Source organism: Musca vetustissima, unplaced genomic scaffold (genome assembly GCF_032173495.1).
Source record: "Musca vetustissima isolate MV318-11 ecotype Yass unplaced genomic scaffold, APGP_CSIRO_Mvet_v1 utg4569, whole genome shotgun sequence".
Taxonomy (NCBI): Eukaryota; Metazoa; Arthropoda; class Insecta; order Diptera; family Muscidae; genus Musca; species Musca vetustissima.
In genome coordinates this window covers 24,080-45,582 of record NW_026877951.1, presented here as the reverse complement: position 1 = coordinate 45,582, position 21,503 = coordinate 24,080, and the positions used below count along the sequence as shown (strand labels likewise).

Below are 21,503 nucleotides of genomic sequence, written 5' to 3'. Positions count from 1 at the left end.
ACGTTTATGTCAATTCGCACCTTTTGTGAACAAAAAGTACGCTTGTTACAAAATTAAAAATAACGCAACTCTAATTACTCTCTCAAGAGAGAGAAACTCTCAACACCGATCCCGATCCCGACAAATATAAAACCACGCTAACAACTCAATAGAGTTGCATACAAAAGTTGCATGTGTAAACCCTGACATAATAAATTTGACGTTTTTACACAAAAGGTAAACACACATCAGCACAGCTGTTGGTACAAATAAATGTCAAAATTGTTGTAATTCAAACCAAGATTTATTTGACCTCAAAAATAAAATAAAAAAACTAGAATTATAAATGTAAATCTCTTAATTTTGAACAGTTTGTTCGCCAATACGATTATCAACTTTTTTTAATGTATTTATGTATATATGACATATCATTGTACTACTACATTTAAAGAGTTGTTGATTGTATTCAATTGCTGATCTGTCTTGTTGTTGTGTATGTTTACATGTCAGCTGTTTATAAAACGTCAATTTATTGCAGTGGACATACAATTGTTTGTCGTCGTCATGAAAAAAGTGAAAAAATAGGGGAAAAAATAATTTCCATTCGAAATGAATTTTAAACCTATTATTACATGTAAGTTTTTGCAAAGAAAATATAATTATCTTCGGAGGGAAATACTGGTGTTCCGTAATTATTCGGATAATAGATCAACCAGGCATTACTGAGTGTTTTGTTAAAGTGTTTACTTGTCCTTTGCAGATACAGGTGCTGCTCCATTATTTCGTTCATTGGAGGCCCAAATCTCAAATGCTATACCCTTGGACACATGTGAATGGCGTCGCACACTGCATCGACCAACTAAACATGTTCGACTGGATGCCCAATTTCAGCCCTTCAATGTGAAACTTTTAGAGAAATATAAAACAGGAGAATGGAGTATAGTCGAGCATCCCATATTGCATGTTTATGTGACGGAATGTAATGTAAGTTACAAGCGATTAAATTCCAAAAGAGATAATTCAACATTCGATATTTTCAGGATGTTGACAATTATAAGAAAACAACCCATGAGGAAATAGATAAATGGTTAAAATTATTGACCAGTTATGATGTCAGTGATTGGATGATTCTCCTGGTTGAGACAATAGATGTGCGAAAGACCAAAAATCTATTGCAGAGGACAACGGTGTTGGATAAAATTCGTCTGGATTTTGGTGCCAAGAATGATGATCGTTGTATTTCGGTACTTAATCCCGCGAAATTTGAACAAAAATCAACAGAAAGTTTTAGGTGTCTGGTACAACGTATTAGGTAAGTAGCATTACGTACAAATAAAATACATTTATTTTGAAACAATTATTTTCTTAGGTTCCTAATGCTGGCCAGTTATAATCGTAATATTGGCAAATATGAAGAATTAATACGTTCCAAACGTGAAAAACGCAATCACGACGGTTGGGATTTCCGTCAATATTTCTTTATGCAGGAAGATTTGGCATTGGTTTTTGAAAAATTGGAACTGCATACGGATGCCCTTATTCAGTACGATGAGCTAGATGCCATATTTTCCCAATTCATAACCAACTCCAGTTTTGGAGAAAAACAAAAATGGTTGGAATATTTTCGTAAACCTCTGACCTCTTTCCACGGCATTTGCCTTCGGCGAAAGGATCGTTTTGAATTGCGCGACAAGATGCGTAACGAGGGTGTTTCGTTATTGGAATTCCGCAACTATTTATTCGAACGCCAAGCCTATTTGTTGCAGCAGAGCAATGATACACCCTACATAGCTAAACGGTTGTTGCCTTTTCTGTTTTCAACATTACGAGAAGTTGAATTGGTGAAACTGGAATATCAAGAAGGTGCCTTGGCCTGTTGGGAATTTGTGTGTGCCCTGGAGGTATTACAGGTGTGTGAAATACCAATGGAAGACCAAGAACTTACGTGTTTTCAACACTGTGCTCCCATTTGGAATCTGGCCAAGGATAAGCTGTACGAATTGGGTAAACTGTGTGGCTTGCTGCCAGGATGTACACCCACTTCAGCTCAACTACATATTGTGGTACAATTATCAGCTGGCATCGGAGATACTCCCATTGATCAGCAGCAGCAATTTTTAAATCCCACCCCACAGCAAAGGGATCGTTCACCTGCCCGTAAGCCACGCAAATCTGCTCCGGAACAATTGAAAGAAGTCTTGGGTTCGAATCAGGCCTTTCAAAAACTGTATTTGGAATTAGCTGAATTGGCTATTAGCACCTACAAACATGTATCACGTTTGAGGTCAGCACGTTTGGTTGGTTTAGATCTGGGCAATTTTTATTGTGCCTTAAATGAACCGCATAAGGCGGTGGGATTCTTCACAGATCTCTTGCGGGAGCTGAAGGCAGAAAACTGGCCATCCTTGTGTTCTCAAACTTTGCTTGAATTGGCAAACTGCTATCGCAAAATGGGTGATGCCATGGCCTACACCAAAACATGCAGTGTCATTTCTTGTTGTCCAGAACTTGAAACGTTGGTGCGTTCGTTTTATTTCGATGAATTTCTCAAATCTTTAAAATCTCTCAATTCTGTGTTATCCGCCCAACCATCCCTGGAGAATGCCAACTTTTGTATTCTGGAGGATCATTTTCGTATTAGCAGCATTCAGGTGTTGAACGAAAAACCAATAATTCAGGATGACATCATACGAGTGGAGTTGCAGTTTGAAAGTTTATATCCAAGAGAAATTCTAGTTGACGAAATCAAGTTGTCTTTTGAGCGGTATATAGCGCCTCTTCCAAATCAGGTGAATACACCAAATGCGATAGCACAAAAGGTTGGTTATCTCAAAGACAATCGTCAGAAATTCTCGTTGCTGTTGCATCGGAAACAAAACAAACAATTATATTGTGCCTCGGTGGCATGTGATACACCAAAGCCGAAGCAGCCCGTGAGGAGGACAAGTAGTACTAAACGTAAACTGTCACCTAGTATTCAGTCAGATTTTAGCAATGCAGTCTGTGTGGAGAATATTGTTATTCAGCCTGGTGCAAATAAAATCGAATTGAAAACTAAGGGTACACGTGTGGGGCAATGGGAGTTTAAACAGGTACACAAATTAGTCACCCACAATTATAATTAAAATAGATTTTAATTCTATGTTTCTTTTTTCGACTTAGTTACGTTTGCAAATGTCTAAATTGGAATTTCTTTCCGAATACTTGCCGGTTAAAGTTTTACCCTTTGACATCACCACCAAACCGGCCACGGCAGTTCTACACTTTAAAACGCTTATAGCTGGCATAGAACAACCCATACGTTTACATGTTTCCGGTGGTAGTTTTATATTTCCCCCAGATGCCAAAATAACATTAAAATGCTCAAAAAATCTACGAATACGCATGCAGAACCAATCAAAAGAAGAAGATTGTGATACCAACAAAGAAAATCCCGATGAGGATGCCACATTTGAAAGCACACTGCATGTGCCTCTGATGAATTTCAAATCCTTTGAAGAACGTGATATACCATTGGAAGTTTTAACGGATATGCCGGGACGCAAATTGACCAAACACCTTGAACATCACATTACACTGAGTTGCCCCTGGTCGCGCAATGAATTACAGATACCCATTGAATTCCAGCCGGCCATAGAGGCTTCGTGTCACTTGCACACCTGTGGAACTCAAAAGTTTTTGCAAGTGATTGTTAGGGGTTTGGAGGCGCATCTGTATTTGTCCGAGGCACGGGTGCGATGTGATGTACCAGGTGTACGTTTGATCGATTTGAATCCGCCAACACAACAGAAAATTGTGTGTAATCCAATGACTTCAATTATAAAATGGCACAGGGGGTGGAGAAGATTTCTAATTTGTGTCTGTGTTTTGTTCTTTTTCATTTTTAAAGGAAATCTACAAAACGCTGACGGTATTTTTTCTTTATGAAATCCAAGTGGAGCCATTAGGGACAGAAACAGAATTCCCCGTAATAAAAGTGCATTTCATGACAAAATATTCGAGTGTGGATAAACCCTATTTGCTGCGTAATTTTGGTTGTGCCTTCGATTTGGTGGACTATGTAACGCTGTTCAAAATCGAAGCCCAATTGGAACCAAATGAACTGCGTCGTCTGAAATCTGTGTGCAATTTAAATTTGAAGATAACCAAAATACATGAAAATCCGTACAGTGATTTAATGTATGAAGTACTATCCGATCAAAATTCCTGGGCTGTATGTGGACGTTCTTCGGGTAAGTGTGAAAAAAAAAACAAAAACAAAAAAACGAATGTAAAAAAATATATACCAATCTCTTTTTGCTCTTTAGGTATTATTTCCATGAAAGATGTGGGAAGCCATTCTATTTCACTGGATGTTATGCCATTGTGTACTGGTTTCTTGCCCATGCCTAGCATACGTTTGTCGAAATACATCACATGTAATAAAACTAAAGCTGATACTCATTCTAAAGTACATCCATTCCCTCCGGGCCAATTATACAATTCAACAAAATCCATGCAAATCCATGTCATAGCCACAGCTGGTGAACAATAATAAGAAGAAGGATCATATATGTACTATGTATGTTTGACTTGAAAACTATTTATTTAAACTAACTTAAACAAAAAAATGATAACGAATTAAGTATTATTGTTAATCATCTACAATTAGAACTCATTGAGAGAAACAAAAAGGAAAAAAAATAAAATATTATTATAATTTTTATTAAATATATTTATAATATATTAAATATACTATTATATATGTTCCAAAATCTTAAAATATTGATTATGTATTTAAATTCTTATTTATTGTTTTAATTCCTTGGATAATGTATCCAATTGTTCTTCGTGCAAACGATACATATGCCATTGTTCGACTTCTGTTAAATCGATGGCACCCAATTTTTGATAGAATTTCGAGGCAGGATTCCATGACAAAACATGAAAATCGACACGTTTACATTTGTATTCTTTGGCCTTGGCTGCAACCTCACGGAAAATGCGCGCTCCCGCTCCAATGCCACGATATGCTGGCTTCACATAGATATCTTCCAAAAAGTAGAATTTACCTTTCCATGTGGAATATGCAAAGAAGCAAATGGCATAACCAATAGTGGTACTGGAAGGAAGGAAATATTTTATGGACGAATCAAAATATTACAAACAAAGGCATGGTTTTATTTTGCTTAGATTTATCTTAATTTAATTTCTAAACTTCAATCACGCTATTGAACTTACACTTTATCGCTTTCATTCAAATCCAATACATAAATATGACAATGTTCTTGTCCCCCGTCCAGGCCAGAGTCTCTTGAAAGATCTACAAAATTGTTTAAAAAATCTAGTTAACAATTGTGTGTGATATAAATATGATTGTTTATACCTTCTTCTGTTAATTCAGGACCATCGCTCATTTTTTCAAAATCAGCCAATTCCTACAAGAAGAAACACAACAAAAGTTGCACACATTATTTCTTTAAGTGTAAACACATGTCAGCCGAATCAGATGGCTAGCCGCACTCAGCTGTTGTTCTATTTTTAGTCAATAACTTAATTTAATTAAATATTCTTTTAGACATTAAGAAATTAGTAAAAATATTATTTCATCAATCTACTGACCTGTATCATTTCCAATACAGCTTTTAAATCCTTTTTCTCAGCCTTACGAAATACCAAGTCCTTGTTAGAAGCCATTTTGGGTGTTGTGTGCCGGTTTTTATTTCTTCCTTTAAAATTGATTAATTCTCCAGCTAAACATACAGGTGATGTTCGGGACAAATGAACGGAAACGTACTGAATCGAATGTTTGCTGTAACTTGCGCTTTTTAGTTATGATCAGAACGGCCGGCCAGAGTACTTACCGAATAGAGATCTAATCTTCCGCCAGTGTTGTAGATACTGAGAGGTTTGTTTATAATTGTTCTGTTATCATATCTGATTTTTAACCCTTATGTGAGTCGTTGAATAAAGTGGAAACTTTCCAGCGACATAAATCTGTGGACGTTTGTCACACTGTGAAAGTTTTCTAGCAGAAATTCTTACCCAGAAAAATATGGTACTTCTTTAGAATTAGTTCGGAGGCTTGACGAGTAACCAAAATATATGGGCTAGTAGAAAAAAAAACAATTTAAGCACCCGTTTAATTAATGGTTCGGGAAAAATTAGTTTTAAACATTAAAAGACATATTTTCCATGTTTTTTTGGGAAAACATTTTATAAGCTCCATGAATCTTGAATTCTACAGTCACTTCAGTTGATAAATGCTCTTAGGACCATGAAAATAACGGTACTCTATGTAGGTCCAAACAATGGAATAAATATTTTTGAACTTTCACATAATGCAAATTTGCTCGTATATAACATTAGTTTATATATGTATCATTAATATGGAATAAACTTTAGATTTCCCACAAACCATTTTTGCAAAATTTATAAAAGTCGGTTCAGTAGTCGCTGAGTTATTTGCATTTTAATTCAACGATGTGGAAATACATTTTTTGTTTATAATAGCTACTGTGTGTGTATATAAGCTTATGTTATTTTACGGACTACATACATACTGTGTTTGGCCTAAAAGTATGTTATAATTTTTTTACCCAAAAAGCAGCCATAGTTAAAGAAAAATTGCCTCTTTTCAAAAATCAATTTTTGTGTGGTTATTCATTTTTAGGTAATAGGCGCCCAGCACCGAACCGTAGGCACATTTCGGAACATCGTTATATTCAAATGCAAATATCTCAGCAACTACTTAACCGATTTTCATAAATTTTGCACAAATGGTTAGAGGGAATTCCAAAGTTTTATTCTATATATATATATATATATAAATTTATGTTATGTAAGAAAGAAATCAGCATTATGTGAAAGTTCAAACATATTTTATATATCGACGTTTTTTCGTTAAATGTAAACAAAGTAGGCACTATCCTTGTTTGATTTACACGAAATTTGTCATATCGCATTGAATTGAGCCTAGAATGAGGGTACGTTCCACACCAAATGGACAACATTTTGTTGAAAATTAATTTTGTAATATAAAACGAACGGACTATTGGATTTGAACCAAACTTCGCAAAACTTAATATTTTTACCAAACCTGTATATTGTTGGAAGATGGAACTTATAAGTCCACTCTTTATAGTATCAACATTTTGAAAACTTGTACATCTCATATGGAATGAACGGAAAGATCAATTTCGAAGGTGGTACCCGTCATTCCTCTCATCCCTTCTCCACAATGGGTCAACATATTTGACAAGACTTTAAATTATATTTTGTAGCGAATAGAATAATCGATTTAATTCATTATTTGCAATACGTAATATTTTACCCAATCTACTTTAAACCCGAAGATTCTGACAACCTCTTTTGTTACCTCTACAAAGATAAAAACATATCCCTTATATACAACGAATATACCTTAGAGACCGCTGTGGGTATATGTCTGTTGGTATTTTATTTTATTCATTTAATTGTATTTTATTTTATGCGTTTTTTTTCAAGAGACTGACGTTAACTGAACACCAGTCGATCGATAGATTGTCGTCAGAAAAAAATCACAGTTTAATAGTTTTTTATTCTGTTCAACCCGATCTGTCAGTAAAGTGTATTTATGAGTATCAATGTCTAACTTTACAGCAGGCAAACACCCGTCTGTCAGTTTAACATTAACACCAACAATCATGATCGTCTAAGAAAACAAGAAATAAAAATCCAAAAGAAATGAAATAATGCTGAATATTCGATGCCTTATGAAATGATCGGAGGAGATAAGACAAGATCATGTCTAATGGTTATGAAATCAATGAGGACATCGACATAAACACGAGCTGGGGGAATATGAGTACGTATACATACTTGAAACAAAATATACATACATACATATAAATCTTGGTTTTGGGAAATTAAAAATAATTTCAAATCCCCAAAAATAAAAAACAAAATCGTCAAAATTGTTTCCATTATCAAGGAGGTCATCTTTGGGGTTTCTTTTCAATAAAAAAAAAAAACTACAAAAAGGGGAACGATAAGATGTGACAAAATTGTTTTTAGTTGTGTGGTATTAAAAATGTTAACCATTAACGTCATGGGTTTGAAGGTTAATTACACGTTTAGTTCATCGTCAAAACAAGTGGAATACAGACTATTTTGCGGAATCATAACTCAGCTCATTTGTATGACTTATAGGATTACAACAAAAATGAGCTGATTTTAGAGGGACCAGACAAAAATAAAATGTTGGTCTATATTCTTATTACCCGATCATTGCCAAAAACAATACGAGCTGAACCGAACGTTCATGCAAAATTTCGTGACGATTGGTCCGTAACTGTGGCCTTGTTTACAAATTATAATGTACAGACGGACGAACACACATGTCTAGATCGACTCAGTTATTCGAGATATGACCGGTGTACAAAGGTGGTTGCAGGACCAATATTTCGCGGCGTTGCAGGACCAATATTTCGCGGCGTTCCAAAGTCTTGAGTCCACACAAAGCCTTATCCTTACAGCATAGTTGTCTAGGGTATAAAAACCATATCTTGGAACAATATTCGACTGAAAACCAAAGTTTTAATTAAAAAAAAAACAAAAAACAAATCATAACCCACTCACATTTCGACAAAGAAATGCCAAACTGAAGCTATTCCGTCACAGTGTAAAATTTATTCGGCCGATATTATGCACATGTTTATTTTAAATTATCTAAAAAATATATTTTTTAATTTATTTTTTATTTTTCATTCCAGGGTGTTGTGAATTGTATATCCTCGGATTTCCGTATGATGACAATCGAAAGAGATCTTCAAATAAGTTCAAAATATGACAAGGGCCGCCTTTAACGATGAATATATATTTTGGAAATTATCCAGTTCTCTCAATCATAAAATTCTACAAGGAAGAATAGAGACCAGAAAACTCGGATATGTTGTTAAGAAAATTACTTATTAAAATTAATATTTTATAATTTTACTTAAATGTATGTATAAATTTTACAACGAATCTTTAATAAAAATTTAAACACAAAACGAATTTAAAAATATTGCTTGTTTTCATTTACGGATACAGATTTGGTAAGTATACATGCCGCCAAGCATGCGACATCTACTTATTTGATGACGTCACAATTTTTTGTTTCGTCTGGGTTTGTCCATTTTTGGGAAAATTTCACAAAAATACCAGGCACCCAGAATAAAATAGAAAGTAGACCGCAAAAAAAAACAAAATTTGTAGCATACTTTTAGGCGCTCGAATTTTTTGGCGGGAATTCTTGCACATTTTTTTGGCGGGCAACTTGCTGTTTTTTCTGGGCGCCTGGTATTTTTGTGAAATTTGCCCCAAAAATGCACAAAATTGTTGTTTTTTTTTAATTTGTTGGGACCCAGTATGGAAATGTGATGTTAGTGTTTTTACAATTAAATACTAAGCAACTAATATTTAGAACCCCCACCAAGAGATTTTTAAGACGTCCATAAATAAATAAAAAACATTTTTTTTATTTTTTTATTTGTTTTATTTTCAATTTTCAATTTATTGAGTACATAAACATAAAAATTAACTAGATATAACTTAATAATAACTAGATATAACTTAATAATAGAATGATGAATGAAGTCAGGCTTAAAGTTTGGAGTGGGTATTTTCTTTCGGAAATTGCTCAAACACATCAGGTGTCCAGAACAGATAATTGAAAAACTGTGGGCTTCCAGTTTTTTCCCGTATCATATATCAGGATTGAAATTGTGACTCATATCAGGAAAGTAGATTTAAAAAAACTGCTTTGGAAGTCCTTGAAGAATGAGGAAGGATTTCTATAAACATCCAGTATGACTTTTCTAGTAGTCTTAAAAGAAAAATTTCAAGATCAAATGGATCAGTGGATCAAAACTTTATTTTTGTGGACCGATATATCCCATTTTCAATCCTGATCATGAATATATGTATACTATATGGGGTCTCTGGTGAATATTTCGATATGTTGCAAGCGAAATGTCAAATTTAATATACACTCCACAATATGGTGGATAGCATGGTGTCCAAGTTAGATTAATTGTTTGAAATTTTCAATTTCGAGTTATGATTGATTAAATCCCACCTCGCAACACATATTTTTGGTGATGACAAAATATTCCTGTTTCTGTTGGCTGTAAGAACAAATATTCGACTTTAAAAAATATAATTTTTAATATACAAAAAATCTATACTTATTTTGGGAGTTGAAAAATAAATATAAATATTTTCGTGTTTCTCGTGCTTTGGAAAATATTAAAAAAATTATCAAATGTATTAATAATATCCCTATTAATCAACACATAATCTTTTATGCAAATTTGAAATAAAATCATATATCTTACTAATAACCTAATCCTCTCCCACTTTCCAAAACGGTAACCATCATTATAATTCCCATCATTTCAAAATTATGAATGAATATATAAATATTTTGCTACTATTGCGGCTGCTGTTGCCGTTATCAAATCTGATTTGAAATGCATTCCATCATGCTGCTGTGTGTATTGAAGGAGTTTACGTTTGTTTTTTGCCGGTTTATCAGAAGATTAACCAAACGACCTTCAGCTACTGATAAAAAATCCATGTGCATTGTTGTTGTATTACTTTTATTTTTTTTTTCTTAATCATCTTTCGGTCGGTTAAAATGCCGGCATGTCTGGTGGTGGTACTACTAGCGCCTGTGAGAACGGGGGAATTGAAATTGAAATATATATAAACAAATGTTCAAAACCGATAACGGTCCGAACACAATATTAAATGCGATAAAAAAGAAACTGTGTGTTGTGTCTAATCACGTGAAGGAGTCGGTTTGTCACTATGTCAATAGCAAGTAGAAATTGGCTATTTACCGACGGCCTTTTAATGAAAGGAAAATGAAAAACGAATGAATGAAAAACAAAAAAAAAAACTCCTGGGGTCTAACAAAAATATATATGCCAAAAAAAAAAAATGCAAAAAACCATCGTTATCTTTACGATCCGTAAAAAACATTCTTCAAAAGAAAAACACACTTTTGCAGGTCTTGGAAAAACATTCTTTACAAAATCCAGGACTTTGTAGGTCTTGTTTTTTTTAGAAAATCCATGTCCATACTTGTATAAGTTATATAATAATATTATTATTTAAAAACTCCGATTATTCTTTAAAATATCTTAAGGGACTTGCACAAAGTCTACACATTTATAGGCCTTGAAAAAATATCCTTAAAAAATCCACGCCACTAAAAGGCTTTGAAAACATTTGTCACTTAAAAGTCTATGAACAAATATTATTTAAAAATGCACGACTCTATGGGCCTGATAAACATATTATTAAAAATCTACGTCTTTATAGGTCTTGACATATTCCTCATAAAAACACGCCTTTGTTGGCCTTCATTTTTTCAAGGAGATGAAGTAATATCCTTGTTGCTTCTCCCTAATTTCTGACAAAAAATTTGCACATTTACAAAGATAATATTATTAAATATTCACCAATACAATTGTCTAAAACTTCCGAATGACTCATAGACGATGCTAGTACTATACCCTCCGTTCAAATGCTGTGAAAAGTCACCCTGCCTCCAATGTAGATAACCGCATAGTGTATTTTTTATTATTTTAATTCTATGCGATATGAACATGGCCTATGGTAGTAAACCCTAACCGCCCGCAGCAGTGCGGCAACGTCATATGTAGATTGGCTTTCGTTTCATTCGATTCCGATAATCCTCGTTATCTTCAAAAAGAGTCCTTATCAAAAAAATGGTCGTTCATTTGGTTAGTTTCGTCATTATTATTTGGAGGTGTGTCTGGTCTGGTCTGGTTGGTCGAGCGGTTGGGCTGGCGGATAGATGGATGTGGTTGGGTTTTGGCGATTTTCTTCTGCCTGTTGCTGTTGTTGTCGTCGCGATAACCATTATCTGAAGTATATAGTATGTAGAAAGAGAGAAACAAATTATGGGAATGCCTTCTTTATATTATTAAAATAATATTCATAATAATAATATACCCTTATGCCGGCTGCCAGTAGAATTTATTTGTTGCTGCATCCATCCATCAGTGCTATCGCATTGTTTTGGGTCACTCTCTGTGATAGACAGAGAGGGGTTTCCTGGTTTTCCAGCCCACAAATTTTAATCAGTTAGTTATTGAATAGTTGGTTATTGTTTAACACAAAAAATATTATTTTAAAACTTGTTTGATTTTCAAGCCATTGAACTTGAATTTGAAATGTGAATAATTGATTTTGAAACTTTATCTATGAAAAAAAAACAGAAACAAAAATATAGAAAATGCATGCAAATAATTGCAAAAGTTTTTGCATACAAAAATAACCTACAAGAGTTTCTTTAAAGCAATAAGTGATTGATTTTAAATTTATCTTTTAGTGACATCATTATAAGGCAGGTCATCTATAGGCTAAATAGCATTCGAAAGTTACCATAAATTTAAAGTACTTTTTTCGGAAAAATATTAAAAAAATCGATTATTTTTATACTTCTTTCAAAAAGGCGAGAATTCTCTCCCAGAACTGCATTTTGTGAGATTGATCTCAAGGGGAAATATATTCCTCAGAAAATGCCTTCTGGGTCCCTATAGAAAATAAATTTGAAGGATTTATATATACCATCAAAATTTAGATAGAAATTTTAGACCTACAAAATAATATCAATATGTAATGAAAATCGCCCAAAGTGGAGTTTCATCCAATTTCCTAGGGATTCTTTGACTTTGCCTGCGGGTTGTGGTCAGCAATAATGTTGTCACCATTACGGCGAATATTTTTGTGGGACATTGCAACCCTCGAGGATCTTATTCTTTGAGTCTTTTGGGTTCTGTTTTGAAAAAAAGTAAAAAGTCGTTTTTTTACTTCTTCCAAAATGGCGAGAATTCTACACCAAAACTTTATTTTTTGGTCGATGACAATAAGAAAAATATTCATCGGAAAATTATACTCTGGGTACCCATAGAACATAAATTTGTAGGATTAATATATACGATCAAAATTTAGATGGTAATTTAGGTCTACAAAATAATATCAATAGATAATAATAATCGACCAAAATGGAGATCTATCCAATTTTCTTGTGACCCTTCGAGTTCGGCTACTAGTTGTGGTCAGCAATATTGTTGCCAACATTCTGGGGAATATTTTGGTGAAACATCATAACCCTCTAAAACCTCATTCAATGGGTCTTGTGTGTACTATTTTTTAAAAAGATATTAAAAGGTTTATAAAGTCGCACATCTACTAAAACCGTGAGAATTCTCCTCCAGAGTTTCATATTTTGGGGTCGATGTCAAAGGGAACTACATTCCTCGTCAAATTTCAGTATAGATCTCCAAACACAAGAAATCTGCTGGAAATGAGAATATAAAATTTTGTCAAGCCAATTACCATGGGATCCCTGGATTTTGGATCCGGGATGTGGTCTGCAATAATGTTGTCATTATTCCGGCAAACAAGTTTGTGGAACATCGAAAAGCTCTATGATCCCATTTTATGGGTCTTTTTGGACCTCTTTTAAAAAATATATTAAAAAAGATGCGGAAAGGGGCACATCACACAAAATGGTCACGATTCTCCCCCATAACTTAATTTGCCGGGGTCGATGTCAATGGGAACCATATTCTCGGCAAAATTTCACTATGGACCTCCAAACACAAGAAATCTGTTTGACTAATATATACCACCTATATGTGGATAGCAATGTTGGGCATAAAAACTATAATATAGAATGAGTAAGGAAATTTGACCAAGAATGTGTTCCCTCTTGAAAAAAAATTTTCTTTAAAATCCCACGCCTTAATGGACCTTAAAAAATATTCTTTAAAAAATCTACGCCTTAATGGGCCTTGAAACAATATTCTTTAAAAAATCCAAGCCTTAATGGACCTTGAAAATACATTCCTTAAAAAATCCTTAAATATATTATTTTAAAAGTCAATGTCCTATTGGTTTAATTAAGCAGTGCAATTCGAAGCGTCGAATTATTGATAACGAAATTCTCAAACCCCATTTTCTCCCGAGAAGATCACACCATAAAAATAAAGTTTATGATAAAATATCTTATCTTAGATATATGACTACTGGGTACTAGACACTCTATAACGGAGAAGCAGGAGGAGTGATGTAAGTCTACCCTGGTTCACACGAAGGTGTGATAATACTTTAGACGATAAATACGCGTGAGCTACTTGTGACATCGAACATTGAATTTTAGTTTTTAGACGACTGGCAATTTACTGCTGCTGCTGATAACATGGTGTTGAGTGTGTGGGAATAGCAGGAACCACCATCAACCATGGCCGCATTGATCGCTCCATTTAGTTTAATGTGGTGATCTTAGACAGAAACACCACCTTATTTTTTTAATTATTCTCGTTTTTCGGGCACGCGGTGGAGTTGGCGTTCGTTTTTTTTCATTTGTATTATGAAGAGGAAACTCCTGTGGAAAGGTATGAAAAGTATGGACAACGCGTGTAAAAGGTAAGCGGCAAAAGACCATGACCATGAGTTGCCTTTTTTAGTGGGATGCGGGCACCTCACGTGTTATAACATGTTGCACGTTGTTATCAAAGATCGAAATGCAGGAGAACGCGGAGAAGACGAAGTAGTCTTATCAATTTGCAGCTGTTAGACCCGGAGGTGGTCATTGGTTTTTGCGGTTACCTCCCCCGCCGGCATAAACTTCACTTCGCCTGCAAAACCCTTTATTTTCCGAGGGAAATTCACGCAGCGTTTCGCTTATTTGCATATGTTGAGTCACTGACTCAGAGTGAGTGTCGATGTGTTGGTGTCTGTCCAATATGACAAATTTGTCGTTTGGGAAAAACTTTTTGCCAGTTGGAAAGCAACAACAAAAACACGAATACGAAAATGAAAGGCAGATACCAGGCCTGCTGCTTAGTTTAGCCAACAACAGTGTTTTCTATCACGCTCAACAGTGATCAGCAACAGCAGCAGAAGACCGGGCATTTCATGCTCACACCCTCCAAACGCACTCGAAAGAACGGACAAACGAACGGACGAACGAAAGAGTTGTCACTTATGGCTCATAAATGCAGTGAACGCCTACGAAATCCCTTAAAATGATCCGTGTAATGCTCGGTTTACCACCACCAAAAAAACAAGAATCTCCGAAAAATCAAAACACACATGGCCCCTAGAGAGAGGCTATGTTCAGTGACAATCTAAAATTTCATAGATGATCATCATTATATGAAATGATTGTCCCAGATGGGATTTCAAATGACAAAATAACTAACAACAACAAACACAATGTAGCACCAACACACATATTAATATTTGAGTGCCTGTGCCTCTTAAATCACTTGAAACATTTTGTCAAACGCCCCTTTAATCAGTCTAAGCTCACTTAGATACTGACCAAGAATATTATTAGCAATCACCACCACCATGAGTGTGTCAGCGGATCACACCGCAATCCGCACCGCATAAAATTGATCTCTTTATTGGAGGTATACTTCATTTCCAGAGCGCAAACCTCATGGATGTGGGTTTAATAAGCCATTGGCCATATTTGTTAGTGATAATCGCCTGAAAATCCCCAAAAGTTTTGGAATTTATTCTTGACTTTTTCATCTAAACCTTGGTTTAAAGAATTAATCCTTTGGTCGGAAAGGGTTAAATATGCTGCTTTCAGGTAGGTATATATGAGAAATAGCAAGGAATGGAATTTTTCTTATTCGGAAATTACTATTGGAAATTAGGAGAGGGGGAGGAGGAAGAAACACTGTAATAATCATGCGGGGTATAGCTCGTCAGGCAAAGTTAAAGGGAAGACTCATTCCCTCATTGGACCAATTTCTAAAAGTCGAATGTTTCATTATATTTCTGGGGAACTTGTGGGTCTGTTTTGAACATTTCTGAAGGAGGGTATTTTCTTCACTTTATAATTATACAAATTTAAGACTTCAGTAGTGTTTGGCGGGTTATTTGGGATACCATTTGTATTTTGTTTTTGCAAAATAGTCAGGCTTAAAAAATACCTTAAAGACCTTAAAAAAATATTTTTGACAAATCAACGTCTTAATGGCCCTTGAAAAAATACTATTTTAAAAATGTTCGCCTCTATGGTCCTCTATGGATTTTTAAAGAATATATTTTCAAATTCCATTAATGCGTAGATTTTTAAAGAATATATTTTCAAAACCCATTAAGGGAACCCCCCTATTCTCGATGTTTTTTTTAAGATTTTAAATGAGCTGGTAAATGAATAAAGAAAGAAAAATAATTTACAAAAAAATTTTATTGTTGTTTTTTGTTATCAAAGAAATGTCCTTATTTTTGATGGCGGGCATGATAACTCCTCACTGGAACATGGGAATCCGAAAATTCCAACGGCGTTAGGAAGAGTACATGTCTGGCTCTCGTATGAACTAGGATTATTGACTTCGCACAACAATTAACAAAATGGCGGAACTTTGAAAAATTTTTTTTTTGAAAACTAGCCTATTTTTGGCCACAAACTAATTTAAAAAATTAGGAAGATCTTCACCGATTGGCTTTATCCTAGTTCATACGATATCTATACACTCACAGAGAAACGTCCCAAAATTTGAAATCAATTGAGTTATTAGTTTTTTAGAGATATCGTGCCCGCCATTCGCAAAAACGCTGTTTGGAGAAAAACGCGTTTAAAGTTTGAGAAGCCCTCTAGCTGTCACCTGATGCTAACACAATAAATCGGCTATATCTTCAAAAATTGTTGAGATTTTCACTTGAAAATTTATAGGGACATTCTTGAATTAGTGTAGGTTCAAATTAAATCAAAATAAAAAAATAAATTTTTTTGAAACCGAGAATGGGTGGGGTCCCCTTAAGGCGTAGATTTTTTAAAGAATATATTTTCAATGACCAGAAAGGTGTAAATTTTTAGAACTTTTCGCCGTAGATTTTTTAAGGAATATAATTTCAAAGCCCATTAAGGCGTCGATTTTTTAAAGAATATATTTTCCAAGCCCATTAAGGCGTTTATTTTTTAAAAAATATGTTTTCAAAGCCCATTAAGCCGAAGATTTTTTAAAGAATATATTTTCAAAGCAACTTAAAAAAATCATTTTTTCGTGAGCCATAAAGGCATACAATTTCAAAGGATAATTGTTTCAAGGACAATAGAGGTGTATATTTTTTAAACATTTTTTTTCAAGAACCTTAAAAGCGATGATTTTAAATAATATTTTTTCAAGAACCATAAAGGCGTAGATTTTTTAAAGAATATTTCCAAGGTCTTAAATTTGTAGAATTGTTAAGTGGAGAAAATATCCTCCTTAATAAAATTCAAAATATATCCATATGCTCCCCAGAAATATAATGAACCAATCCACTTTTCGAAATTGGTCGAATGAGGATATAAGAGCAGAGTATAAGTGGTATCTTTTTGTTTTTTATATACTGATATTTTTGAGAATATTTTTATGTATTATTCTGAACATTGTACTTTAAAAAATCTTCAGACTACAATAAATGCTTGCAGTGAATAATGGATTTATATATTTATTGTATTTTAACAGCTCATTATTAAGAATATGTAAAAAAGTTAATTATTTTTTATATAACAACAACAAAAACGCCCAACTGAACTTTGACAGGAAGTGTAGACTAAAAAAAAATAAATAAAATAAAAAAACAACAACGAATACAAAAAGGCTCGGGGTCTCTTTTGTGTTGTTGACGATGGCGATGATGATGATTTTATTTTTTTTGTTCTTCATACGATTTCATTACATTCTTGAATGGTTTAAGAAAATAAAGGAGGATTTCTATAGAATTATGGAAAAATATATGAAATTATTATTTTTTTCTGAACTGAAACAAAACAAAGTCAACGAAGTCACAACGAGGCAACAACAAACCATAATGACAGGCAGGCGTTTGGGGCTGGGGTAGATGGCTGACTGAACAAAAAAATAAAATCGACGGAATTTTAAGCGCGTTTTATAAATTGTGTGTTGTTGCTGTTGCTGTCGTTGTTGTTGTTTTTGCTCTTATTGTACATTTGTATAAATGACATTTCTACAAATATAGTATATTAAAATCGATGTTGTTTCTGTTGTTGTTGTTGTTCGTCTCTTCTTCTTCATGGGGCTGTTCGTTCGCCCATAAAAAGTGCAGGCAGTACCCAACGCTTGACTGTTTGGGTTGTTGTTTCTTTTTTTTCGTTTCTGTTCTGTTCCACTGATAAGAAACAAAATGAACTCGTTGTTGTTTCTTAAAGTCTTTTGGGTTCAAGTCGCGCCATATATATACCAAGTATATATATATACCCACATCATGTATACACATTTATGTACACACATATGTACGAGTATGTAGGTATGGTATAGTCGTCAACTATACTTATTGAACAAACTGAAAACCTATACCTACCAGCAATTCTACTTGCAAGTGCAAGCGTTTTTTGAACTTTTTTTTTGTTATTTTCTTCATTTCCATGCACAATATTCTCGGAATGAATGTTGTTTCTGGTACGTTGGTACGAGGCAAACATTTTGTTGTTTTTCGATATTATTTTGATCTTTGGAACATTCCATACCATAATGGTGCTTACTTGACTTCCTTTCTTTTGTACTTTTACTAAAGTGCACTTCGCCCAGTATTGGTGTGGAACAAAAGTTTGTGTTTTCACAATTCTGAAAATATATTAAAAAAATAAAAAAATTACTTTGTTTCATAAATATTTATAAAAAAATCTAAAAATCTGGGTTTTATTTGAATTAATTTGTTAAAAATTAAGTCGAAGTTCTACCACATTCCGGATTGCCAAAATTTATGGATTATCAAAGGGTTTAAATTGGTTCTAATTATACCCTTCACCACACTGTGGTACAAGCAAAAGGAAACGAGGTAGATACATGACTCCTTTTGAGAATATGCATAGAATCACTTTCTGAGTCGATTTACGCATGTCCGTCTGTATGTCCGTTCATGTATTTTTGTGAACAAAGTACAGGTCGCATTTATGATCCGATTTGGATGAAATTTGGCATAGGTCACTTTTTTTGTCCCATGGACGAACCCTGTTGAAATTGGAAAAAATCGGTTCAGATTAAGATATAGCTCCCATATATTTTTTCGTACGATTTTATGTAAATGGTGCACCAAAGTCCCTATATATCTCTCGATTTGCACGAAATTTGGCACAGCGTAATGAATAAGGTCTAAAATGAAGTGTGTTAAGTTTCCTGAAAATAAGTTCAGATTTAGATATAACTCCCATATATATTTTTGTTCGATTTAATGTAAATTGTGCACCAAAGTCCCTACATATGCTTCGATTTGCACGAAATTTGGCACAGCGTAATGAATAAGGTCTAGAATGAAGTGTGTTAAGTTTCCTGAAAATAAGTTCAGATTTAGATATAGCTCCCATATATATTTTTGTTCGATTTAATGTAAATTGTGCACCAAAGTCCCTACATATGCTTCGATTTGCACGAAATTTGTAACAGCGTAATGAATTACGTCTAGAATGATGTGTGTTAAGTTTCCTGAAAATCGGTTCATATTTAGATATAGCTCCCATATGTATTTTCGTCCGATTTAAGGTAAATGGTGTATCAAAGTCCTTTAAAATGCGACATCCGTTAGGATTAATTTGTTTAATAAACCCAAAGTGGTGAAGGGTATCATATAGTCGGCCCCGTCCGACGTTACTACTTTCGTTACTGGTTTTTTATTAATTTAGTGATCATTTAGTTGTTTTTATTAAAATATACAATTATTCATTGCAAAAATGTGGACTTGAAATATAAGAGATATCTTCTTCATTACAATCGGTTTCAATTTTATATTTTTTGCCTTAAAGTCAAAACTGATATAATTATTATTCTGAGTACGGCTAGGGTTCCAACCTAGGATTAAATCCACGCCTTAATGGGCTTTGAAAAACCATTCTTTAAAAACCACGCCTTAATGGGCTTTGAAAAACCATTCTTTAAAAACCACGCCTTAATGGGCTTTGAAAAACCATTCTTTAAAAACCACGCCTTAATGGGCTTTGAAAAACCATTCTTTAAAAACCACGCCTTAAGGGACTTTGAAAAATATATTCTTTAAAAAATCTACGCCTTAAGGGACTTTGAAAAAGATATTCTTTAAAAAAAACTACGCCTTAAGGGACTTTGAAAAATATATTCTTTAAAAAATCCACGCCTTAAGGGACTTTGAAAAAGATATTCTTTAAAAAAAACTACGCCTTAAGGGACTTTGAAAAATATATTCTTTAAAAAATCCACGCCTTAATGGAGTTTGAAAAAATATTCTTTAACAAATTTACGCCATAATGGTCCTTGAAAAATAATCTTTAAAAAATTTACGCCATAATGGTCCTTGAAAAATAATCTTTCAAAAATCTACGCCTCAACGGTCCTTGAAAAAATGTTCTATAAAAATCTAAAAAATCATTGAAAATGAATTTTTTAATAAATGTACGGCTTAATGTGCCTTGAAAAAATATTCAGTAACAAATCCAATATTCCATGCTTAAAAATCCATGCTTTGAAGATATATTCTTTGCTTTAAATTTTTAACAATCCACACTTATATATCCTTAAAATTCTGGCTTATGTAATAAATATTTTAAGAAATATTCTTTGAAAAATCCACTCTTATGGCAAAAATTTTCATTCCACTTTTTTCAAACTTGTTTACGGTGTTTTTTTTGTCATCTAAACAAAGTAGAGGGTATATTCTAAATTTATTTTTATGCACTTAACCCATTTCAAAAAAAAAAAAAACAATGTCTTTAAAAATGTATATGCTTATCGCCATAACCATTATGCGGTAGACCTAATGGTTGAATTTTTACTTCATAAAAATATTGATAATGACCTCCCCACTACCACCAACACCACCAAAAAACAATAATGTAAATATTTACAGTAAATTATGAAATCCTACTCAGCCTATGTGAAGTGTACTGGGAAAATGAAAGTGAGAGCTAGAAGTGATGCTCTATTGGGTTCTCCAGGAAAAAGACAAAATATAGAGTGCGAAAAAATTCAATATCCTATTTCAAGTGGACATGTTAAAGGGACAAGTGTTGTTTGTTGGTGTTCATTGTTTGGAGAGCACACTTTATGAAATTATTAAAAATAAAATTAGATGAGATGAGGATACTCTTCATAATATACAATGTAAATAAAACATAAATTTAATAAATGAAACATACACGCACACACAAATATAATATTGAAAACTAGAAAAATGTCTTGTGTTTGGTTATTGAAATGCAATTTAAAACCCAAATATTTGTAACAATTCTTAGGCAATGGCTAAGCGTTGTATTTAAACTGGGAAAACTCATAAATATATCAACGAAGATAACATGAGATGAGATTTGGATACATTTTTGTTTTTTTATTGTTTTTAGTTGGAGGATAATGTAGAGTCATGTGTCGTATGTGTATGTGCGTACATACATATATGAAGGATGACACTTGTGCGATGTTGAGCATGAATGGACGTTTCATATTTTTTGGTACTTGTTTTCCATTCCATTTTTTATATATTTCCCAAGAAAG

The 21,503-nt window shown here is 33.6% G+C and overlaps 3 protein-coding genes across 3 annotated transcripts in view; 1 reads left to right on the top strand and 2 right to left on the bottom strand.

Moving 5' to 3' along the window:
• Positions 1-17,963, bottom strand: part of LOC133322673 (14-3-3 protein epsilon) — an 83,381-nt gene extending 65,418 nt beyond the window's left edge. The window contains exon 1 of the mRNA XM_061531638.1: positions 17,950-17,963. The gene's annotated coding sequence lies outside the window, so the exon portion shown is untranslated. The remainder of the gene's footprint in view (positions 1-17,949) is intronic.
• Positions 589-4,513, top strand: LOC133322681 (trafficking protein particle complex subunit 10). Its single transcript, XM_061531646.1, has 7 exons — positions 589-613; positions 740-963; positions 1,020-1,291; positions 1,349-3,071; positions 3,142-3,774; positions 3,869-4,211; positions 4,287-4,513. Exons 1-7 carry the CDS (start codon positions 589-591, stop codon positions 4,511-4,513), a joined length of 3,447 nt encoding a protein of 1,148 aa, XP_061387630.1.
• On the bottom strand, positions 4,768-5,655 carry LOC133322679 (thialysine N-epsilon-acetyltransferase). The gene is made up of 4 exons (XM_061531645.1): positions 5,581-5,655; positions 5,345-5,396; positions 5,200-5,281; positions 4,768-5,080 (listed from the first exon to the last, which is right to left on the bottom strand). The coding sequence occupies exons 1-4, from the start codon at positions 5,653-5,655 to the stop codon at positions 4,768-4,770; spliced, it is 522 nt and encodes a 173-aa protein (XP_061387629.1).
• Positions 17,964-21,503: the final 3,540 nt, after the last annotated feature.

Excerpts from the sequence above, each read along its gene's own strand:
- LOC133322681 (XM_061531646.1), top strand. The coding sequence starts at position 589 with ATGAATTTTAAACCTATTATTACAT. Across the intron at positions 1,292-1,348 it reads TGTCTGGTACAACGTATTAG|GTTCCTAATGCTGGCCAGTT; the intron begins GTAAGTAGCATT and ends TTATTTTCTTAG. Across the intron at positions 3,072-3,141 it reads GGCAATGGGAGTTTAAACAG|TTACGTTTGCAAATGTCTAA; the intron begins GTACACAAATTA and ends TTTTCGACTTAG.
- LOC133322679 (XM_061531645.1), bottom strand. The coding sequence starts at position 5,655 with ATGGCTTCTAACAAGGACTTGGTATTTCGTAAGGCTGAGAAAAAGGAT. Across the intron at positions 5,397-5,580 it reads CTGTATTGGAAATGATACAG|GAATTGGCTGATTTTGAAAA; the intron begins GTCAGTAGATTG and ends TTCTTCTTGTAG. Across the intron at positions 5,081-5,199 it reads TTGAATGAAAGCGATAAAGT|TACCACTATTGGTTATGCCA; the intron begins GTAAGTTCAATA and ends CCTTCCTTCCAG.